This window comes from Rhinopithecus roxellana, chromosome 13 (assembly GCF_007565055.1).
Source record: "Rhinopithecus roxellana isolate Shanxi Qingling chromosome 13, ASM756505v1, whole genome shotgun sequence".
NCBI classification, from domain to species: domain Eukaryota; kingdom Metazoa; phylum Chordata; class Mammalia; order Primates; family Cercopithecidae; genus Rhinopithecus; species Rhinopithecus roxellana.
The window spans coordinates 21,749,098-21,772,623 of NC_044561.1; the positions used below are offsets into that span (position 1 = coordinate 21,749,098).

General features: G+C 45.3%; 1 protein-coding gene across 1 annotated transcript; it reads left to right on the top strand.

Moving 5' to 3' along the window:
• The first annotated feature begins 16,613 nt into the window (after positions 1-16,613).
• On the top strand, positions 16,614-23,494 carry XBP1 (X-box binding protein 1). Its single transcript, XM_010359220.2, is given in 6 exon segments — positions 16,614-16,904; positions 18,045-18,141; positions 20,214-20,342; positions 21,855-21,890; positions 21,893-22,000; positions 22,318-23,494. Coding segments are annotated over 6 exon segments (1,155 nt in total). The 5' UTR covers positions 16,614-16,677; the 3' UTR covers positions 22,876-23,494.
• Positions 23,495-23,526: the final 32 nt, after the last annotated feature.

A 23,526-nucleotide genomic window follows, 5' to 3' on the forward strand; every position in this document is an offset into this window, starting at 1 on the left:
AGAGTTAAAATAAGTATATACAGAAATCTGGAAGGATCAGCTGGGCATAGTGGCTCATACCTGTAATCCCAGCACTTTGGGAGGCTGAAGCGGGTGGATCACCTGAGGTCAGGAGTTTGAAACCAGTCTGGCCAACATAGAAAACCCTGTCTCTACTAAAAATACAAAAAATTAGCCAGGCATGGTGGAAGGCACCTGTAATCCCAGCTACTTGGGAGGCTGAGGCAGGAGAATCGCTTAAACCTGGGAGGCAGAGGTTGCAGTGAGCCAAGATCACGCCACTGTACTCCAGTCTGGACAACAGTGCAAGACTCCGTCTCAAAAAAAAAAAAAAAAAAAAAAAATCTAGAAGGATCTTCTTATACTGCCTTGGAGACGGTAGCAGGTGTTAAAGGCTGAACATATTTTTTTCTTTAGTTTCAAGTCATTTTTAGCACTAGATGAACTGTTATTGCTTTCTTGAGATTCTATCTCAGGTGCAGGTGGCTTCTAGCTTCTTTGTCAGGGAAAAGAGGCATGACGAAAAGAAGCTAAATTCTGTGCAAATTCCTACTCATCCTTCAAAGTCCATTTGAACATCTCTTCTTTATGAAGCCTTCCCTGATGGCCCTGGGGAGTTAGGCGTCTTTCTTTTTCCTCGGTACTACCACTTAGCGATGGTTACAGTTACACTGCATTGGAACTATTTGCATGTCTCTCTCTTCTTCTGGATTCTGGTCCCCTGAGAGCAAGATAAAGGCACCAGTGTTCAGGATAAATGCATGACCCCAAATCCAAGGTTTTCTGGCAGTGGTTATGATCACGATGCTAGAAATATCAGTTTATTGCAGTTGTCATGGCTAATTGTACCCAGCTTCTGGACACCAAATAAAAAAGCATTGAATGCAAATAATAGAGCACAGGTGAAGGGTGGTGAATTCCAGGAGAACACTAAGTCTGCACAAAAGCAAATTGTTCTCCTCCCTCTCATGCTGGTACCCGAGAGAGTGTGGGACACTCCCTTCTCCCTTGGTCAAGATTAGAGGAGTCCCTTTAGTTTTTATTTTTTTGAGACAGAGTTTCTCTCTTGTTGCCCAGGCTGCAGTGCAGTGGCGTGATCTCAGCTCACTGTAATGTCCCTCTCCTGGGTTCAAGCAATTCTCCTGCCTCAGCCTCCTGAGCAGCTGGGATTACAGGCATGTGCCATCACGCCTGGCTAAGTTTTTGTATTTTTAGTAGAGACAGGGTTTTGCCATGTTGGCCAGGCTGATCTCAAACTCCTGACTCAGGTGATCCACCCACCTTGGCCTTCCAAAGTGATGGGATTACAGGTGTGAGCCACTGCACCAGGCCAGAGGAATCCCTTTAGAAAGCTGTGTTTTCGGTTGGGTACGGTGGCTCACCCCTGTAATCCCAGCACTCTGAGGGGCCAAGGCAGGCAGATCACCTGAGATCAGGAATTTGAGACCAGCCTGGTGAAACCCCATCTCTAAAAAAATACAAAAATTAGCTGGGCGTGGTGGTGTGCACCTGTAATCTCAGCTACTAGGGAGGCTGAGGCAGGAGATTCACTTGAACCCCGGGGGACGGAGGTTGTAATGAGATGAGATCACACCACCACACTCCAGTCTGAGCCACAGAGCAAAAAAAAAAAAAAAAGAAAAAGAAAAAAAGAAAACTGTGTTGTCAGTGATTTTTCCCAAGACTTTTTGTTTTGTTTTGTTTTGTTTTAGACAGTGTCTTGCTCTGTTGCTCAGGCTGGAGTGCAGTAGTACAATATCGGCTCACTGCAGTCTCAACCTCCTGGGCTCAAGTCATCCTTCCTCTTCCCACCCCAACCTCCCCGGTAGCTGGGACTACAGGCATTTGTCACCACGCCCAGCTGCTTTTTGTATTTTTTTTAAAGACAGGGTTTCACCATGTTGCCTAGGCTGGTCTGGAATGCCTGGGCTCAAGCGATCTGCCTGCCTTGGCCTCTCAAGTACTGGGATTACAGGCATGAGCCACCATACCTGGCCTTCCCCAAGACTTTTAAGTGAAACTTAGAATCAAATAATGCACTTCCAGCAATCCTGAACAAATCTGATTTCTCAAGACATTACTGAAACACTTCAATTTGAGAAATGTTTATTCCGACCCAAAGCCATACCCAGGGCAGCTGTCTTCTTCACCCCTTTATTCCATAAAGTAAGAAAAAAACATACTCACAGAGCCTTACAGTTGTAAAGGCACCTGGTCACCTGGAAGGTGACTCGAAAGAACCCGTGCCCCTCCTCTTGCATATACCTCTGGATTTTTGGGGAATCTGCATTCATTTCTTTACCCACACTGCCTCTGTACAGACCTCCCTTGAGTCAGTGTCTGTTCCAGGCACCTCCACACACTGTTCCTATGTGCTGAGGGCGCCACTGGTGGGCAGGCAGACCTCAAAAACAGTTGGTTGCAGTTGCTATCACTTTCCTTTAGGCAGTATTTCCTAAAGCGAAGTCAGAGTGGCTCAGGCTAAGATGGGCCGCCCTTGTTCTGGAGCCCGGAACTATAAATTCAACAAGCTCCTTCCTGTGTGCCAGGCACTTTGCTAGGTCGCCTTCACGCACATTCCCACATTTTCCGGTAGAAACGCACAACAGCAATGAAGGGAAAAAAAGGAAGCTCTCAAAGAAGTTAATACTTTGTTCCGGGTTATCTAGCAGAGTAAAGAGCTAACCCACAACTTACAGCTCAAGTTTGGTAGTTAATCTCATAATTTTTAAAAAGTGGAAACAGCCAGGATTTATGCAGTTCCAAGAGCCAGCTGGGTAAAATATAGACCCAACTCTGTTTTCGTGAATGGAGGGGATATGAGAAGAGAAAAACCTCCAAGAACAAAGGAGGAAGTATAATTATGTTTGCCTCAGAGAAAACTGGGGGATAAACCATTCATCTTCCATTCATTCATCTTCCATTCCCAGACCTTATAAGAATAGTTACTGTTGGCCGGGTGTGGTGGCTCAAGCCTGTAATCCCAGCACTTTGGGAGGCCGAGACGGGCGGATCACGAGGTCAGGAGATCGAGACCATCCTGGCTAACATGGTGAAACCCCGTCTCTACTAAAAAAATACAAAAAACTAGCCAGGCGAGGTGGCGGGCACCTGTAGTCCCAGCTACTCGGGAGGCTGAGGCAGGAGAATGGCGTAAACCCGGGAGGCGGAGCTTGCAGTGAGCTGAGATCCGGCCACTGCACTCCAGCCTGGGCGACAGAGCGAGACTCCGTCTCAAAAAAAAATAATAAATTAAAAAAAAAAAAAGAATAGTCACTGTAACATGGGGGCTAGAAACACTGGCTTCTGAAATAGACAGGCAAAGGTCGGTTTTCAGTTCCACCACATCCTAGCTGGGTAACCCTGGACAAGTTGCTTAACCTCTCCACTACTCCTAGAGGTTACAGATCACTAAAAGTACAGACATTGGTAAATAGTTTTTGGAGACACATTATGGGTCCTAAGGACTATACTATAGTCTATAAGTCTGAAATTTTATGCTGGAAAATACTACTTGTTTTCAAATGGAAAAAGATAGTGTTTTGTATAAAACAACAGAGTCACATTTTAAGACCAGGCAGGCTAACATAACAAGACCCCTTCTCTACAAAAAATAATAAAAATAAGCCAGTTATAAAGAGAGCTAAATAATAACTAGATAAAGAAGAAAAAAATTAGCCAGGTGTGGGGGTGTGCTTGGGAGGCTGAGGCAGGAGGATCACTAGGGACCAGGAAATCATGACCAGCCAGGGCAACATAGCAACACTTGCATCTCTACCAAAAACAAAACAAAACAAAAACAAAACAAAAAAACTTGTTTTTAATTAGCTGGGCATGGCAGTGTGCTTGGAAGGTTGAGGCGGGAGGATCACTTGAGCCCAGGAGTTTGAGGTTATAGTGAACTATGATTGCACCATTGCACTCCAGCCCAGGCAACAGAACAAGACAGTGTCTCTGAAAATAAAAATAAAACAGCAGAGTCACATTTTCAAATTGCAGATGCCAACCTCTTCTTTCCTGGGCCTGACTGCCTCACACACTTTGTTTAGTATAGAGCACTTCCCCATAAGCCAGCAACCCCCAGTTATGGCGTAATTCAAACACTGCCCCTAGAATCTATGTAGTAGGGTCACAGGTCTGTGTGCTCAGCAAATGTTTGCTGTCCTCTGCTGAGAATTTTGTTCCAGGTCACACTAACAGGGCAGATACTTGGCAGCCTGTAACTAGGTCCAGCCCACTATTGGTCAGATGGGTATTTTGTTTCCAGTTTGGAGGAGGAAGAAACTGGAGAAAGCTTATCCAAGGTCCATCGCTGTGACATTTTTCCTGCTTTGTGGACCCCATTTCTGCTTGTGACCAGTGATCAAATTTTATACATACTTAGACATATTTTGAAGACATGAGTACCCTACTGTTTCATGTAGACTGCTGGGAACTCTCAAACTTATTTCCTACCAAATTCCTTTTGTTTTTATTTTTATTTTTATTTTTTAGACAGAGTCTCACTCATTCTGTTGCCCAGGCTGGAGTGCAGTGGCTCGATCTCAGCTCACTGCAACCTCGGCCTCCTCAGGTTCAAACGATTCTCCTAACTCAGTCTCCCAAATAGCTGGGATTACAGATGCACGACACCATGCCCAGTTAATTTTTGTATTTTTAGTAGAGACGGGGTTTCACCGTGTTGGCCAGGCTGGTCTCCAACTCCCGACCTCAAGTAATTCACCCGCCTTGGCCTCCCAAAGTGCTGGGATTACAGGCGTGAGCCACTGTGCCCAGCCCTTGGCTACCAAATATCTAAAGATGGAAGAAAGGATGAGATTAATGATAGACTAAGAAGAGTTTGGGAATGCTTGTTGGTAATTAGGGTGGACTGTCCTTGGAAATAATAATAGGTAACAGATATATGTTTTCTCTTTTTCATGTGCTGTGTTAAATACATGATCTTATTCAAAGTTCAGGTCTCATTTTGGAGACAAGGAAACTGAGGCTCAAAGAGGTTAAGCAACTTGTCCAAGGTTACCTAGCTAGTTGGTGGAGCTGAAAACCTACCTATGCCTGCTGATTTCATAAGCCAATGCTTCCAGCCCACACGTTACAGTGACTATTCTTCCAAGGTCTGGGAATGGAAGATGAATGAATGGAAGATGAATGGTTTCTCTCCCAGTGTTCTCTGAGGCAAACATAATTATACTTCCTCCCCTGTTCCTGGAGGTTTTTTCTTCTCATATCACCTTTATTCACCAAAACATATTTTACCCAGTTGGCTCTTGGAACCACATAAATCCTGGCTGTTTACATGAAAAAAAAAAAAAAAGAACAGAAAAAGTACAGCTTGCTATCTTATCCTACATGAATATCAGATGTGCAAAGTCAGCTATAAATAAGAGGATATTTTGGCCGGGCGCAGTGGCTCGTGCCTGCAATCCCAGTGCTTAGGGAGGCCAAGGCGGGCTGATCACTTAAGGTCAGGAGTTCAAGATCAGCCTGGCCAACAAAGCGAAACCCTGTCTCTACTAAAAATACGAAAAAAAGGCTGGGCGCGGTGGCTCACGCCTGTAATCCCAGCACTTTGGGAGGCTGAGGCAGGTGGATTGTGAGGTCAGGAGATCGAGACCATCCTAGCTAACATGGTGAAACCCCATCTCTACTAAAAATACAAAAAATTAGCCGGGCTTGGTGGCAGGCGCCTGTAGTCCCAGCTACTCAGAGGCTGAGGCAGGAGAATGGCGTGGACCCAGGAGGCGGAGCTTGCAGTGAGCCAAGATGGCGCCACTGTACTCCAGCCTGGGCGACAAAGCGAGACTCCTTCTCCAAAAAAAAAAAAAAAAAAGAAAGAAAAAAAAAATTAGCCCGGTGTGGTGGCAGGTGCCTGTAGTCTCAGCTACTCGGGAGGCTGAGCCAGGAGAATCACTTGAACCCAGGAGGCAGAAGTTGTGGTGAGCTAAGATTGCGCTGCTGCACTCCAGCCCGGGCGACAGAGTGAGACTTTGTCTCAAAAGAAAACAACAAAACAAAAACAGGATGTTTTTAAAAATGCTGAGAGTCCCTAGATCATTCTCAGGAAATTCAGTCTCCTACAAGCCAGATCATGCACAATTCTCAGCGTCACCTAAAGCCCAAGCCACCTCACCAAAGGGGGAGGGAGGGATCAATTGTTGCCATTTTGGAGTCAAAGCCCCAGGGTGCATGTCTGGGAAGATTGAACTTGAGTAAGTTAAGCTCTTCAGATAAATATGGTTTGCTGAAATTAATCATGAAACATTCTGCAAAAGTAGGTGTACTATCCGGAAGCCAATGCAGGATCCTGGAACAGAAAAAGGAATTAAAGGAAAAACTGGTGAAATCCTAATAAAGACTAGAGTTTAGTTCCTAGCAATGTGTCAATGTTGGTTTCTCAGTTTTGACAAATGTGCCACAGTGGTGTAAGCTGGTAACATTAGGGGAACTGGAACTGGGTGAGGGCATGCCTGAGAATTATCTGTGCTAGCTTTGAAACATTTCTGTACCTTTGGCTGAGCTCACGTCTATAATCCCAGTACTTTAGGAGGTGGGTGGATCATGTGAGGTCAGGAGTTCAAGACCAGCCTGGCCAACATGGTGAAACCCCGTCTCTACTAGGAGGTTGCAGTGAGCTGGGATTGTGCCACTGAACTCCAGCCTGGGTGACAGAGCGAGACTGTGTCTCAAAAGAAAAGAAAAAAGAAAAAAAAACTTTTCTGTACATTTAAATTATGCCAAAATAAACAGTTTAAAATTTCAGTACCAGTGAATTGGTTTTCTTTCTTACAGGAATAATGAAGGGGGCTTGCAACACTTAAACTTCTTTCGAGACAGGGTCTCTGTCGCCCAGGTTGGAATGCAGTGGCATGATCACAGCGCACTGCAGCCTCAACTTCCTGGACTCAGGCGTTTCTCTCACCTCAGCCTGCTGAGAAACCAGGACTACAGGTGCACGCCACCATGGCTGGCTAAGTTTTTGTATTTTTTGTAGAGATGGGGTCTTACCACGTTGTCCAGGCTGGTCTCGAGTTCCTGGGTTCAAGGGATCCGCCCACCTCAACCTCCCAAAGTGCTGGGATTACAGGCGTGACCCACCGCATCCGGCTAAGCTTCTCTCAAACAAGATAAAGCTTGGTTCTCTTGCTACCTTTGAACCTCAGCATAAAGAATAGTTACCAACAATGGAGAGTTTGTGCTTTCTTTAAAAAAAAAAAAAGCAAAACCAAATGCAGACAGAGCCAGGTCAGAGCCAAGTGAAAAAGAGCCATGCAATATCTTCACATTTTTTGAATGAATCTTTTCCTTTTGTTGTCATGCCCTTTTAGTGTCATTTTAATTGAATGGGCAAATGAACTGCAGCATTTTGTAGGTGCCAAAGAAGTACTGAATTTCTTAGAACCCAAGTGCACACAAGTGAACTTCAGGAAGTTTTGCAACTTTTTTTCCAGAAAGGGGTGGGCAGCCACAGGACCGAAGGAAACACTTGTCAACATGACCAAGAGGATTTCCTGCCCACACACTCAGCATCTCAACGTTATTTGAACGGTTTGTAAATGTCTTTCTTTAAAAATAACTAATAAAATTGGAAATATGGGATCAATAGTACTAGCAAACCAAAATGACTTCATCCATTTCTGGAGAATAATGAAGTCCCATGCATTCAGGTTGTTTTCTTTTCTTTTCTTTTTTTTAAGATCTTTTCTTGGTTATGACGAATGTAACACAATAATTTTTTTTTTTTTTTTTGAGATGGAGTCTCGCTCTGTTGCCCAGGCTGGAGTGCAGTGGCATGATCTCGGCTCACTGCAACTTCCACCTCCTGGGTTCAAGTAATTCTTCTGCCTCAGCCTCCTGAGTACCTAGGACTACAGGCGCTCGCCACCACGCCCAGCTAATTTTTGCATTTTTAGTAGAGACAGGGTTTCACCATATTGGCCAGGCTGGTCTCGAACTCCTGACCTCGTGATCCTCCCACCTTGGCCTCCCAAAGTGCTGGGATTACAGGCATGAGCCACCATGCCTGGCTGTAACACAATAATTTAAGATGACAACATTAGAGGAAATTAGAACTGAGAAGAGTGTACACAGCATTTTCTGCAAGATTGATTCAACTTTGATTCCATCAGGGAAACAAAAACATTGTATAGAAATTTACTCTTCATTCTCTCCCAAAACATTTAAGAGTTTTTCTTTCTTTCTTTTTTTTTTTTGAGACAGAGTCTCGCGCTGTCACCCAGGTTGGAGTGCAGTGGCATGATCATAGCTCACTGCAGCCATGAACTCCTGGGTTCAAGCTCAAGCAATCCTCTTGCCTCAGTCTCCCAGGTAGGTAGGACTACAGGCACAAGCCACCACACGTGGCTTCACGAACAATTTTAAAATTCATTTAGTCAATAAACAGGAAGATGCAGAAATGAGTCAAAGAGCCTTCAAGGACCATACAGTGTAATGTGGAGATACAGACAGGTAACAGTGCTGTAGCTGTTATGCTAGAAGTTAGTAGCGGACATGTGGGAATAAAGCAGGTATAGACTGGAGTGGTATTTGACCTGACTTTAAGAGCAGTGATCTCAGTGGGGAAGATCTTGGCCCCCAGGGGACATTCTGCAGTGTCCAAGGACAATTTTGATTGTTACAACTTGGAGGAGGGGAGGGGTGCCACTGGCATCTCCTGGGCAGAGGCCAGGGATAGTGTTAAACATCCTACAAGGGACAGGGCTGTCCCTCACCATAAAGAATTGTCCAGCCCCTCATGTCAATAACACTGAGGTTGAGAAACTGTAGTTTAAACAAACGGAAGAAATGGGGTTTACTAGGCAAACTAAACAGAGAAGAATAATTCAGGGAAATGGTAAGACTGGAATGAGGGATGGACAGATAGGCTGGAGAGGTAATCTGTAGGCTTAAGCTGATTATTTTTTTCCTTTGAACCTCAATTTTCCCATTCACAAAATAGTGATGCTATAATGTGGTATGACTCACCTCTTTTACTGGTATCAGAAGAAAGTGGCACTGATAAAAATTGTGTCCCTGGGACTAGCCTACTTCTGGTTGCCCTGCTCAAGCCTACTTGTTCCTCAGCAGTGCTAGTAGCTTATTCATGAAAACAAAGATGGTACTTGGGAAATCTAACGAAGGGCAGTGTGGCAGGTAAAATGGTCAGTAAGCTGGGCGTGGTGGCTCATGCCTGTAATCCCAACACTTCAGGAGGCCAAGGCAGGCTGATCACCTGAGGTCGGGAGTTTGAGATCAGCCCAACCAACATAGAAAAACCCCATCTCTACTAAAAATACAAAATTAGCTGAGCATGGTGGTGCATGCCTATAATCCCAGCTACTTGGGAAGGCTGAGGCAGGAGAATCACTTAAACCTGGGAGGTGGAGGTTGCAGTGAGCCGAGGTTGCGCCATTGTACTCCAGCCTGGGCAACAAGAGCAAAACTCCATCTCAAAAAAAACAAAACAAAACAAAAAACCTTGTCAGTAAAAGCGAGGACTGTATTTAATGGCATGTAACAAGAACCCAGCTACCACGGCATTTATAATTCCTATGTAATGTGACATCTGGAAATGGGCAGTCTAGGGCTAAATGGCCACTGCATGGTGCCATCAGGAGCCCACACTCCTTCTGTCTTTCCCCTCTGACATCCTTAGCATGTGACTCCAATCCGCATATTTGCAAGATGGCAGCTGAACCTCTCAATCTTTGGAAGTTTCATCAGCATTCCAGGGAAGGAAGAGGAGAAAAAAGGAAAAGACCAACAGGCAAAAGGTGAAAGCCTTCCCAGTTGAGACTCCTCCATTTAACAAACTTTCCTGGAACCGTCTGTGTCTAGAACTTCCATGTATGTATACATTGGCCTGAACCACATTACGTAACTATTCATAACCTCAAGGGAGTCTGGAAGCTGAGTATTTTCAAGTGGGCATCTTGAACAAAATTTTTTTTTAATAAGGAAGAAAAAGTATAATAGGTGCTGTGTAGGTAACTACGACTGTTTTAAAATTAGTGCATTAAAATGAGTACATTCGGGACGGGGCGCTGTGGCTCACGTCTGTAATCCCAGCACTTTGGGAAGCTGAGGCAGGTGGATCACCTGCGGTCGGGAGTTCAAGACTGGCCTAACCCACATGGAATAACCCTGTCGCTACTAAAAATACAAAATTAGCTGGTTGTGGTGGCGCATGCCTGTAATCCCAGCTACTTGGGAGGTTGAGGCAGGAGAATCGCTTGAACCTGGAGGCAGAGTTTGGGGTTGAGCCAAGATCACACCATTGCACTCCAGCCTGGGCAACAAGAGTGAGACTCCGTCTCAAAAAAAAAAAAAAAAAAAAAAAAAGGGCTGGGCGTGGTGGTTCACGCCTGTAATCCCAGCACTTTAGGAGGCTGAGGCGGGCGGATTACGAGGTCAGGAGATCGAGACCATCCTGGCTCACACAATGAAACTCCGTCTCTACAAAAAATACAAAAAATTAGCCAGGCGTAGTGGCAAGTGCCTATAGTCCCAGCTACTCGGGAGGCTGAGGCAGGAGAATGGCGTGAACCAAGGAGGCGGAGGTTGCAGTGAGCCGAGATTGTGCCACTGCACTCCAGCCTGGACGATAGAACAAGACTCCGTCTCAAAAAAAAAAAAAAAAAAAAAAAAATGAGTACATTTGGCTGGGAGCGGTGGCTCATGCCTGTAATTCCAGCATTTTGGGAGGGTGAAGCGGGTAGATCACCTGAGGTCAGGAATTCAAGACCAGCCTGGCCAACATAACAAAATCCTGTCTCTACTGAAAATACAAACAAAAAAAAATTAGCCAGGTATGATGGTGCATGCCTGTAATCCCAGCTACTCAGGAGGCTGAGACAGGAGAATCACTTGAACCTGGGAGACGAAAGTTGCAGTGAGCCGACATCACGCCACTGCACTCCACCCTGGGTGACAGAGTAAGAAGACCCTATCTCAAAATAAAATAAAATAAAATAAAGCATATTGCAGATAATCTAACCATTCAATAGTCATTCAAAAATATTTATTGAATGCCTAGTATGTACTCAGCACTATCGTAAGCACAGAACACACAAAAAATGTAACCACGATTAATCCTAGCTTCTGCGTCTAATGAGCTTGTTGAAATCCAGTTGGGAAAAACATACAACATAAACAATAAAAAGTTGGACAACCATGAAAGAGTTAAATAACAATTTACAATAGCAATATAATAAAGCAGTACATCACTGGTGGGAATGTAAAATGGCATAACCTATAGCCACTTTGGAAAGCTGCTAAGTTTCTAAAAAATGTAAACATAATACTTACATATGATACTGCAATTCCACTTCTATGTATTTACTCTAGGGAAATGAAAATATAAAGATTTTGCTAGGTCCCGTGGCTCACGCCTATAATCCCAACACTTTGGGAGCCCAACTTAGGTGGCTCACCTGAGGTCAGGAGTTCCAGACCAGGCTGGCCAACATGGTGAAACTCTGTTTCTACTAAAAATACAAAAATTAACCAGGCTTGGTGGCGTGTGCCTGTAATTCCAGCTACTCGGGAAGCTGAGGCAGGAGAATCACTTGATCCCAAGAGTTGGAGGTTGCAGTGAGCTGAGATCGTGCCATTGCACTCCAGCCTGGGTAACAAAATGATTTTCCATCTCAAAATAAAAAAATAAAAAAATAAAGTGGGAATGTTTCTTGATTGAAAAAACATAGGTCTAGCTGGGCACTGTGGCTCACACCTGTAATCCTGACACTTTGGGAGGCTGAGGCGGGCGGATCACAAGGTCAGGAGTTCTAGACTAGCCTGTCCAACATGGTGAAACCCCGTCTCTACTAAAAAAACAAAAATTAGCTGGGTGTGGTGGCAGGCACCTGTAATCCCAGGTACTGGGGAGGCTGAGGCAGGAGAATTGCTTGAACCTGGGAGGTGAAGGTTGCAGTGAGCTGAGATTGTGCCACTGCATTCCATTCGAGATAGAGCAAGACTCCATCTTGAAAAAAAGAAAAAATCTAAGTCCTTGGTTGGGAGGAAAGTTGTGCTGTTCAAATCTTTTCTGTCTGCTCTCTCTGTTGATTCTGAGAGTTGTATTTGTCTCCCACTGTGATTTCTGGATCAATCATTTTCATCATTTCAGTCTTTTTTTTATACATTTCTTTTCTTTTCTTTATTTTACTGAGACAGAGTTTCACTCTTGTTGCCAGGTTGGAGTGCAATGGCATGATCTCGGCTCACTGCAACCTCACCCTCTCGGGTTTAAGCGATTCTCCTGCCTCAGCCTTCTGAGTAGCTGGGATTACAGGCACCTGCCACCATGCCCAGCTAATTTTTGTTACTTTTAGTAGAGATGGGGTTTCGCCATGTTGGCCAGGCTGGTCTCTAACTCCTGACCTCAGATGATCTACCCGCCTCGGCCTCCCAAAGTGCTGGGATTACAGGCGTGAGTCACTGTGCCTGGCCGATTTTCTTTTGTTTTTTCTTTTGAGACAGGATCTTACTCTGTTGCCGAGGCTTGAATGCATTGGTACCATCTGCACTGTCGCCCAGGCTTGAATGCATTGGCTCACTGCAGCCTCAATCTTCTGGACTCAAATGATTCTCCCACCTTGGCCTCCTGAGTAGCTGGGGCCACAAGTGGACACTACTAAGACCGGCTAATTTTTTTTTTTTTTTTTTGAGACAGAGTCTTGCTCTGTCTCTCACCCAGGCTGGAGTGCAGGGGCTTGATCTTGGCTCACTGCAACCTCTGCCTCCCAGGTTCAAGCAATTCTTGTGCCTCAGCCTCCTCAGTAGCTGGGATTTCAGGTGCATGCCACCATGCCCAGTTAATTTTTAATTTTTGTATTTTTAGTATAGACGGGGTTTCACCATGTTGATCAGGCTGGTCAGGTGATCTGCCTGCTTCAGCCTCCCAAAGTGCTAGGATTACAGGTGTGAGCCGCCATGCTAGGCCTATACATTTCAAAATTATGTTGCTGTGTTCATAAAGATGTACATGTGGTAACTTGTACCTTCAATCAATATGAAATACCCTTCTTTGTCCTTTTAATGCCTTTACCATAAATTCTATTTTGTCTCATATTAATATTGCTACATAAGCTTTCTTTCCATAATCATTTCCATAAACATAAAAATGGCTGGTAAGCCATTTCCTTTTTTTTTTTTTTTTTTTTTTTTTTTTAATTTTTGTTTTTTAGAGGCAGGATCTCATTCTGTCTCCCAGGTTGGAGTGCAATGGTTCAATCATAGCTCATAGCTTGCTGCAGCCTCAAACTCCTGGGTTCAAGACATCTTACCACCTCCGTCTTCTGAGCAGCTGGGACTACAGGTGCAAGTCACCACACCCGGTTAATTTTTTTTTTTATTTTTTGTAGAGACGAGGTCTCAATATGTTGCCCAGCCTGGTCTTGAACTCCTGGCCTCAAGCAATCCTCCTGACTTCAGAAACATAGTAAACAGAAAATGTGAAATAATATGGCAGAAAGAAGTCCAAATATGTAAGTAATCAAAAATAAATATGAATGCTTTATTCTCTTCTTAAAAAAGAGAAACTCTGATTGAGAAACCCCAAAGCCAGCTATATGTTGTTTACAAGAGATACACATAAAACAAAACAGCATGATTAAGAAGATAATATAACCCATTCACATTTATGTTTTATTGTTTATATATTTGGACTTATTCTTGCCATGTTATTTTCTGTTTTCTGCTTACCAGCTTACAGTGTTTTTCTGTTTTCCCTTATCTTTTTTTTTTTTTTGAGACGGAGTCTCGCTCTGTCGCCCAGGCAGTGGCCGGATCTCAGCTCACTGCAAGCTCCGCCTCCCGGATTTACGCCATTCTCCTGCCTCAGCCTTCCGAGTAGCTGGGACTACAGGCGCCCGCCACCTCGCCCGGCTAGTTTTTTTGTATTTTTTTTAGTAGAGACGGGGTTTCACCGTGTTAGCCAGTATGGTCTCAATCTCCTGACCTCGTGATCCGCCCGTCTCGGCCTCCCAAAGTGCTGGGATTACATGCTTGAGCCACCGCGCCCGGCCTGTTTTCCCTTATCTTTTCTGGAATGCCTGTTTATTTCTGTTCCTGTTTTGCTCACGCTTTCCTGATTGATTCTTTCTGAATAAGGCTTTTTTTTTTTGAGAGAGTCTCACTGTGTTGCCCAGGCTGGAGTGCAATGGCATGATCTTGGCTCACTGCAACCTCCACCTCCCAGGTTCAAGCAATTCTCCTGCTTCAGCCTCCCCAGTAGCTGGGATTGCAGGCGCCCCCCACTCTGTCCGGCTAATTTTTGTATTTTCAGTAGAGATGGGGTTTCACCATGTTGGCCAGGCTGCTCTCAAACTCCTGACCTCAGGTGATCCACCCACTTTGGCCTCCCAAAGTGCTGGGATTACAGATGTGAGCCACCACACCGGGCCTCAAAGACTGATAACTTTGTATATATATATTTTATTTTTTATTTTTGAGACGGGGTCTCGCTCTGCCGCCCAGGCTGGAGTGCAGTGGCGTGATCTTGGCTCACTGCAAGCTCCGCCTCCCGGGTTCATGCCATTCTCCTGCCTCAGCCTCCCGAGTAGCTGGGACTACAGGCGCCAGCCACCACACCCGGCTAATTTTTTTTTTTTTTTTTTCAGTAGAGATGAGGTTTCACTGTGTTAGCCAGGATGGTCTCGATCTCCTGACCTCGTGATCTGCCCGCCTCGGGGCGTGAGCCACCGTGCCTGGCCATATTTTATATATATTATAGCTCTTATCACAGGTGCCTAGTAAATGTTTTAAAACACTGATGGTACCTGATGCAAGAATTACCAGGCTTATCTTACAGAGAGGATATGACACTGTCCAAGGGTTTGGACTCACATGTTCAAGACTTCATGGACAGCAATCTGCAGTGGGTCAAATTATTGTTTTTAGTATAACTTAAAATGTTTGTCAAAAATATAAAAGTCTTGAAAGCAAGCTGGGGAAGTGAATTTCAATATTCCATTAACTAAGACCAAAGTGCAATTCATAAACCTTTTTTCCCTATCCCGCACCCTGTGGTTTCTCTACTCACTCACTTCACCCTGTAGGACTAAAAAGGGTCCTCCAGAATTTTCTTTCTTACACAGTGCAAGACATTCTCTTGGCGTTTATAAATGTTCACTTAATAAATAAAAGGGGCCGAGTGCTGTGGCTCCTGCCTGCAATCCCAGCACTTTGGGAGGCCAAGGCAGGAGGATCGCTTGAGCCTAGGAGTTCCAGCCTAGGCAACATGGCAAAACCCAGTTTCAAAAGAAAAGCATCAAAAAATAAATAATAGGTAAAAGGTGGCATGACATGACTTTTCTAAGAGCCTCTTACAACTTTCCAAGGTCTTTTAATATGAAGCTGTAGGTCTCAACTAGAAGTCACCTCCAGACTTCTCCCAAAACATTTCAGAGGCCAGGAGTAAGTCTCCCCACATCTGAAGGCACATCAGAACCCAGGTGGCCCCAGCTGATGAGAGTTAAACAGGAACTTGGTTTCTTGGTCCTGCAGACTCCAATCACCCCCACCTCTTTTCCAACCCACAGGACAGCACCTGCTCAGGAGGCTCTGGAGTTGAGACAGCCCAATTAAAAAAAATGATTGGTTTCCCTCCCAACATGGAGGGTGAAAACACATGTTAGGAGACTCATGGCCCAGTCCAAAAATAAATAAAAATAAAATAAAATAAAATAAAAAAACAAACGGAAAACTAAAATTACAGGTATTCCCCCTCAACCCAGAGACAACACTTATCGTTTATTAAGCCCTCACTATTTTTTTTTTTTTTTTTTTTGAGACAGAGTCTCGCTCTGTCACCCAGGCTGGAGTGCAGTGGCGCAATCTCAGCTCACTGCAAGCTCCACTTCCCGGGTTCACGGCATTCTCCTGCCTCAGCCTCCTGAGTAGCTGGGACTACAGGCGCCTGCCACCACGCCCGGCTAATTTTTTGTATTTTTAGTAGAGACGGGGTTTCACCGTGTTAGCCAGGATGGTCTCGATCTCCTGACCTCCTGATCCGCCCGTCTCGGCCTCCCAAAGTGCTGGGATTACAGGCTTGAGCCACCGTGCCCGGCTCTATTGTTAAACTTAGTTTTAAAGGGCACGATCTCATTTCCTAAAGACTTTTATTCCGCAGAATTTGTTTCCAGGCTTTTTTCTTTTTCTTTTTTTTGAGACGGAGTCTCGCTCTGTCGCCCAGGCCGGAGTGCAGTGGCGCGATCTTGGCTCACTGAAACTTCTGTCCAGTATTTTTTCGAACCCAAGGCCCAACTGCGCTCTAACTCGACTTTTGGCTCCACTCCGAGCCCGAAGTGGCGCACAAGATGAAATGTTATCAGGCCGAGGTAATTCTGTTAGTCCCAGTAAACATTCGTCTGGAAATAAATTCTGTCACTCCGGATGGAAATAAGTCCGCTTAAGGGGGGAAAATCCGTTTGCGGAGAACACGCACGCCCCCGCGGAAAATGATCCCAGTTACCTTTGGCCAGACTGCCGCTGCCACGCCGGACTCCATAGTCACGCCCCGAAACGCCCCGCCGGGCAGGCCGGGCCAATGGACGCCGAGCTCGGCCGTGCGTCACGCGACGCTGGCCAATCGCGAAGGGCCACGACCGTAGAAAGGCCGGGCGCGTCTGGGCTGGCCGCTGGGCGGCGGCGGCGGCGCACGGTGCGTAGTCTCAAGCTATGGTGGTGGTGGCAGCCGCACCGAGCCCGGCCGACGGGGCCCCTAAAGTACTGCTTCTGTCGGGGCAGCCCGCCTCCGCCGCCGGAGCCCCGGCCGGCCAGGCCCTGCCGCTCATGGTGCCAGCCCAGAGAGGGGCCAGCCCGGAGGCAGCGAGCGGGGGGCTGCCCCAGGCGCGCAAGCGGCAGCGCCTCACGCACCTGAGCCCCGAGGAGAAGGCGCTGAGGAGGTGGGCGAGGGGCCGGGGTCTGGGGCCAGATCTGAAGCCGGGACTGGGGCAGGGGGCTGGAGCTGGGGCCGGGGGTGGGAGCGGGGACCCAACACTGGCAGTGCCCCAGGGCTCCGGCGCCTTTGGCCTGGCGGGTCAGTGCCAGCGTGGCGCGGGGCGGGGCAGGAAGCCCGGACTGACCGGATCCGCCTCGCCGGGAACCCAGGGCGGCCGAGGGCTCTTTTCTGTGCTTTTTAAATCTCTCGTTAGAGATGACCAGAGGTGGGGATGCGGGCACCTGTCTTCCGGGCCCTCTTGCTGTGTGGCCGCAGACCGGTGGTTCAGCCTCTCTGAACTCGGACTGTGACATGAAGTCGAATAATCTGTTTTGGTTTACTGCAGAGGCGCGGAGCTGAAATAACAGAGCTGTTGAAAGGGCTGGGAGCTCTGCGAGGCTCACTGGTCTAGCTCTGTTTCTGCGTTATTAAAATGGAACCTACTTCATGAGGTCTTTGGGGAGATTGAGACTTGCATATAATGTGCCTAGCACTTAGTCCTCCGTAAATGTTCACTGTTTTGTGATCATTGTGCCTTCTGTGATTTATGAAGTGTCTCCTCTGAGTTCAATTAATTCCTAAAAAGTTTCTTCTCCAACAGACACGGGGCCATCAGCAGGTCACTGCCTAGGATCTCAACACTAGAGATCAGGGAGTGGCATCAGCCTCTCCCTTTTTTAAATTGGGTTTGGGGACGGAGGGTTGATGTCATAGCAAGATTGCAGCCTTCACTGGATTAATGAGGCCAGGCTAGATCCTGTTTAAGAGAATTGGAGACAGGAAGCAGCTGGGGAATAGATGGGGAAAAAGGAAAGTTCTTATGATGCAAGATGAGTAGTGTGTGTGTGTCCAGCCCCAGTGCTGTGACGGGGATGAGTCTGAGGTGGGCGGATGATGCAATATGGGAGAGAATAAAGCAGGTCTTCTAGCTAGATTGACAGACTATTTTTTATTTTGTTTTATTGAGGGGAGGAACCTGAAGTGTATTTTATCTTTAGTCTGTCTCATACTGTAAATAAAAATGAAAGCACTAGCTGGTCAAGTTTTCAAATAAAGACATAAATAAGGTTTGAAATGACTCAGTGTGGTATGTTCCTTTTCTCAGGAAACTGAAAAACAGAGTAGCAGCTCAGACTGCCAGAGATCGAAAGAAAGCTCGAATGAGTGAGCTGGAACAGCAAGTGGTAGATTTAGAAGAAGAGGTAAAACTACTTAAGGTCAAACTCTTTTATCCATTGTATACCCTTCCTTGGTAAATGTTCTGATATTTGCTTCCCATCCCAAGTTGTTTCAGCCCCTATTAGAATACAGTTGAATATGTGATTAAAAGTTAAACTAGGCTGGGCGTGGTGGCTCACGCCGGTAATCCCAGCACTTTGGGAGCCCGAGATGGACAGATCACTTGAGGCCGGCAGTTTGAGACCAGCCTGGTCAACATGGTAAAACCCCATCTCTATCCAAAAATATACCAAAAACAACAGCAACAACAAAAAAAAAACAAGCGTGCCGTGCCTGTAGTCCCAGCTACTTGGGAGGTTGAGGTGGAAGGATTGTTTGAACTTGGGAGAGGGAGGTTGCAGTGAGCTGAGATCGCACCACTGCACTCCAGCCTGGGCAACAGAGTGAGACTGTCTCAAGAAAAAAAAAAAAGGTGGCTGGGCACAGGGGCTCACACCTGTAATCCCAGCACTTTGGGAGGCCAAGGTGGGTAGATAACATGAGATCAGGAGTTCGAGACCAATCTGGCCAGCATGGTGAAACCCCATCTCTACTAAAACTATAAAAATTAGCCAGGTGTCATGGCAGGCACCTGTAATCCCAGTTGTTCAGGAGGCTGAGGCATGAGAATCACTTGAACCCAGGAGGCGGAGGTTGCAGTGAGCTGAGATCATGAGATCGCACCACTGCACCCCAGCCTGGGTGACAGAGGGAAGCCCTGTCTCAAAAAAAAAAAAAAGGTTAGTTAGGACAGGTAGGTAGTTGGTGAACTGGTGAAGCTTGTTGAGGGCAGAAGTGATTGACTTTGTGGCATTTGGTGCTAGATGTATCTCAAAGTAGATGGATTCAACAATGTTTAGTGAGTTTGTAGTAAGAAATTAGCAAGGGCTAATAGGAAATAATTGCTTAAACTTTACATTCTTCCTGGCATAGCCAGAAATTCACTAAAGGTTCCTTTCCCTCTCTAGGGTCCACCTGTTATTTAATCTTAAATTGTTGCCAATTACACATCTTGAACACATAGAGATTATTTATATATATTTTTAACCCCTTGGTCAATTTGCATATATTGTTATTTTTAAAGTTTTAATCATTAGTTGGTTCTTCTAAGACTCATGAGTCAGGAGCAGGTTGTTTTTTTTTTTTTTCTTTTGGATTTATAGTTATCACTACCACTTTTATTATTACCTGCCAGTTCAAGATAGTTATTTTTTTATTTTTATATTATTATTATTATTATTGAGATAGAGTCTCACTCTGTTGCCCAGGCTGGAGTGCAGTGGTACAATCTTGACTCACTGCAACCTCTGCCTCCCAGGTTCAAGCAATTCTCCCTGCTACAGCCTCCAGATTAGCTGGGATTACAGCACCCACCACCACACTTGGCTAGCTAATTTTTGTATTTTTTAGTAGAGATGGAGTTTGCCACGCTGGCCAGGCTGGTCTTGAACTCTTGACCTCAGGTGATCCACCTGCCTCCGCCTCCCAAAGTGTTAGGATTACAAGCATGGGCCACCGTGCCTGGCTAGGATAGTTTAAAAAAAAAAAAAATTATGGGCCGGGCACAGTGGCTCACGCTTGTAATCCCAGCACTTTGGGAGGCGGAGGCGGGCGGATCACAAGGTCAGGAGATCGAGACCATCCTGGCTAACAGGGTGAAACCCCATCTCTACTAAAAATACAAAAAATTAGGCGGAGCTTGCAGTGAGCTGAGATCGTGCGACTGCACTCCAGCCTGGTCAACAGACGGAGACTCTGTCTCAAAAAAATAAAAATAAAAATAAAAATTATATCTACATTAAAGCCACAAGTCACACTTTGCAGAAGTCAGTATTGGTAGTTGGAAGCAGTGTGTTACTCTTGACCCCATGAAGTGGCACTTATTAAGTAGCTTGCTTTTCCATAATTATGGCCTAGCTTTCTAAAACCTACTGTTAACAGCACAAGCATAGAGTTTTCCAAAAGTTCAAGAAGGAAAGGAGACCAATTATACTGAATCAGGTAGATTCTTAATTGAAATAATTGTTTTAATAGCCTCTTATGAACTTTCTTCCAGAACCAAAAACTTTTGCTAGAAAATCAGCTTTTACGAGAGAAAACTCACGGCCTTGTAGTTGAGAACCAGGAGTTAAGACAGCGCCTGGGGATGGATGCCCTGGTTGCTGAAGAGGAGGCGGAAGCCAAGGTAAATCATCTCCTTTATTTGGTGCCTCATGTGAGAACTAGTTCCAAGTAACATGACCCAGTGATTATGTTTACAGTCTGGACTTCTGATCAAGAGCGTTCTTGAAATTTTCCTTCAGTTTTAAGACATTTTCATGCAGGCAGAGTGTTCTTCCCCTAAAAGCACTTGACACTTACTCATTTTTTAAGTGTGTAGTGAACAGTACTAAGATCTAATAATGAAAACAAGTTACATGGCTCTCTAAGAACAAGTACTAACAAATGCAGTAGCCAACAAGATTACCATGCAATCATTAAGGAGAACCAAAGTAAGAGAGCTACTCAAACCAGACTTTGAATGCTACTAAAATTAAAGTAGTCCTTTGATGAATATTAATGAGTAGGGAAAGGATTCTTTGTGATAGTGATACCTCTGTGGTAAGAGGAGGGTGGTATATGAGTTTTAGTATATAGATATGGCAAATTCATTGACAACAATCAAAGGGTCTAAGATTGACAATAGCACAGTTTTACTCTGTGAACGTAATGTTCAGGACGAATTTAAAGAATTACTTGGCCAGGCACGATGGCTCACACCTGTAATTCCCGCACTTTGGGAGGCCGAGGTGGCCGGATCACCAGAGGTCAGGAGTTCGAAACCAGCCTGATCAACATGGAGAAACCCCGTCTCTACTAAAATACAAAATTAGCCGGGCGTAGGGGCACCTGCCTGTAATCCCAGGTGCTCGGGAAGCTGAGGCAGGAGTATTGCTGGAACCTGGGAGGCGGAGATTGCAGTGAGCCGAGAGCACGCCATTGCACTCCAGCCTGGGCAACAAGAACAAAACTCCGTCTCAAAAAAAAAAAAAAAAAAGAAAAGAATTACTTATAAAAAAGATTCTAGGTTTAAATTGCTATAGAACTTTATTATCTAAGAACATTATTATTATTGAGAAGAGCAAGATAAGATATTATTTGTCAATTCTGCTTGAATCTTTGCCTGGAGAAGGAAAAATGTTTCATTGTGAAGGAAGTGTATAAGGAAGTCTTACCTCCCTTTTCTCATCTCTTGAGGACTTAAAAGTGGAAATAACAATGGTTAAGGAAAGATTTCACCTCTAAAGAACGGTTTTCGCCGGGCGCGGTGGCTCAAGCCTGTGATCCCAGCACTTTGGGAGGCAGAGACGGGTGGATCACGAGGTCAGGAGATCGAGACCATCCTGGCTAACACGGTGAAACCCCGTCTCTACTAAAAAAGACAAAAAACTAGCCGGGCGAGGTGGTGGGCGCCTGTAGTCCCAGCTACTCGGGAGGCTGAGGCAGGAGAATGGCGTAAACCCGGGAGGCGGAGCTTGCAGTGAACTGAGATCCGGCCACTGCACTCCAGCGTGGGCAACTGAGCAAGACTCCGTCTCAAAAAAAAAAGAAAAAAGAACGGTTTTCTAGTTTTCTTGAAAGCTGAGAATCACAGCTGTCTAGCAAGCATTTCCTTGGGAACTTGAAGCTGTTTATTCACTTTGGTCTTTCCTCCCAGGGGAATGGAGTGAGGCCAGTGGCCGGGTCTGCTGAGTCCGCAGCACTCAGACTACGTGCACCTCTGCAGCAGGTGCAGGCCCAGTTGTCACCCCTCCAGAACATCTCCCCATGGATTCTGGCGGTATTGACTCTTCAGATTCAGAGGTGGGGATCATTCTGACTTATTAAAGAGCTATATAACCAGTTAATTCCATCTGTTTGATGCTTGACATCCCTAACTAGACAGATGAGGGTTGAAGTTAGTTTTTGGTGGGGTTAGAGGTGAACATCAACTACCTTTCTAGTTCCAGGTAATATAGGACATGGAGTGAAGTGTAGATAAATGGGTCTGGTGGGTCCTGAGGTCATCTTAATCACATAATGTTACTAATTTACATTATGGAATCCAGTATGAAGTGTTCCAGTTCGATTTTCCATAGTATTCTGACAGTTGTACGTCATTTAATTTTTGCCTCTTGCAGTCTGATATCCTGTTGGGCATTCTGGACAACTTGGACCCAGTCATGTTCTTCAGATGCCCTTCCCCAGAGTCTGCCAGCCTGGAGGAGCTCCCAGAGGTCTACCCAGAAGGACCCAGTTCCTTACCAGCCTCCCTTTCTCTGTCAGTGGGGACGTCATCAACCAAGCTGGAAGCCATTAATGAACTAATTCGTTTTGACCACATATATACCAAGCCCCTGGTCTTAGAGATACCCTCTGAGACAGAGAGCCAAGCTAATGTGGTAGTGAAAATCGAGGAAGCACCTCTCAGCCCCTCAGAGAATGATCACCCTGAATTCATTGTCTCAGTGAAGGAAGAACCTGTAGAAGATGACCTCATTCCAGAGCTGGGTATCTCAAATCTGCTTTCATCCAGCCACTGCCCGAAACCATCTTCCTGCCTACTGGATGCTTACAGTGACTGCGGATACGGGGGCTCCCTTTCCCCCTTCAGTGACATGTCCTCTCCGCTTGGTGTAAACCATTCTTGGGAGGACACTTTTGCCAATGAACTTTTTCCCCAGCTGATTAGTGTCTAAGGAATGATCCAGTACTGTTGCCCTTTTCCTTGACTATTACACTGCCTGGAGGATAGCAGAGAAGCCTGCCTCTGCTTCATTCAAAAAGCCAAAAGAGAGAGTATACAGTCCTAGAGAATTCCTTTCAAGTATTTGTTCAGATCTCACAGATGAGCTCCAGGTACTGTCTGTTGACATCCAGCAGTCCAAAGTATTGAGACATATTACTGTAATTAAGACATATTACTGTAATTGAGAACTACAGCTTTTAAGATTGTACTTTTATCTTAAAAGGGTGGTAGTTTGCCCTAAAATACTTATTATGTAAGGGTCATTAGATAAATGTCTTCAAGTAGACATGGAATTTATGAATGGTTATCATTTCTCTTCCCCCTTTTTGGCATCCTGGCTTGCCTCCAGTTTTAGGTCCTTTAGTTTGCTTCTGTAAGCAAAGAGAACACCTGCTGAGGGGGCTCTTTCCCTCATGTATACTTCAAGTAAGATCAAGAATCTTTTGTGAAACTATAGAAATTTACTATGTAAATGCTTGATGGAATTTTTTCCTGCTAGTGTAGCTTCTGAAAGGTGCTTTCTCCATTTATTTAAAACTACCCATGCAATTAAAAGGTACAATGCAGCATCCTTGTTCTTTGATTTCTTCTAGGGCCGTAA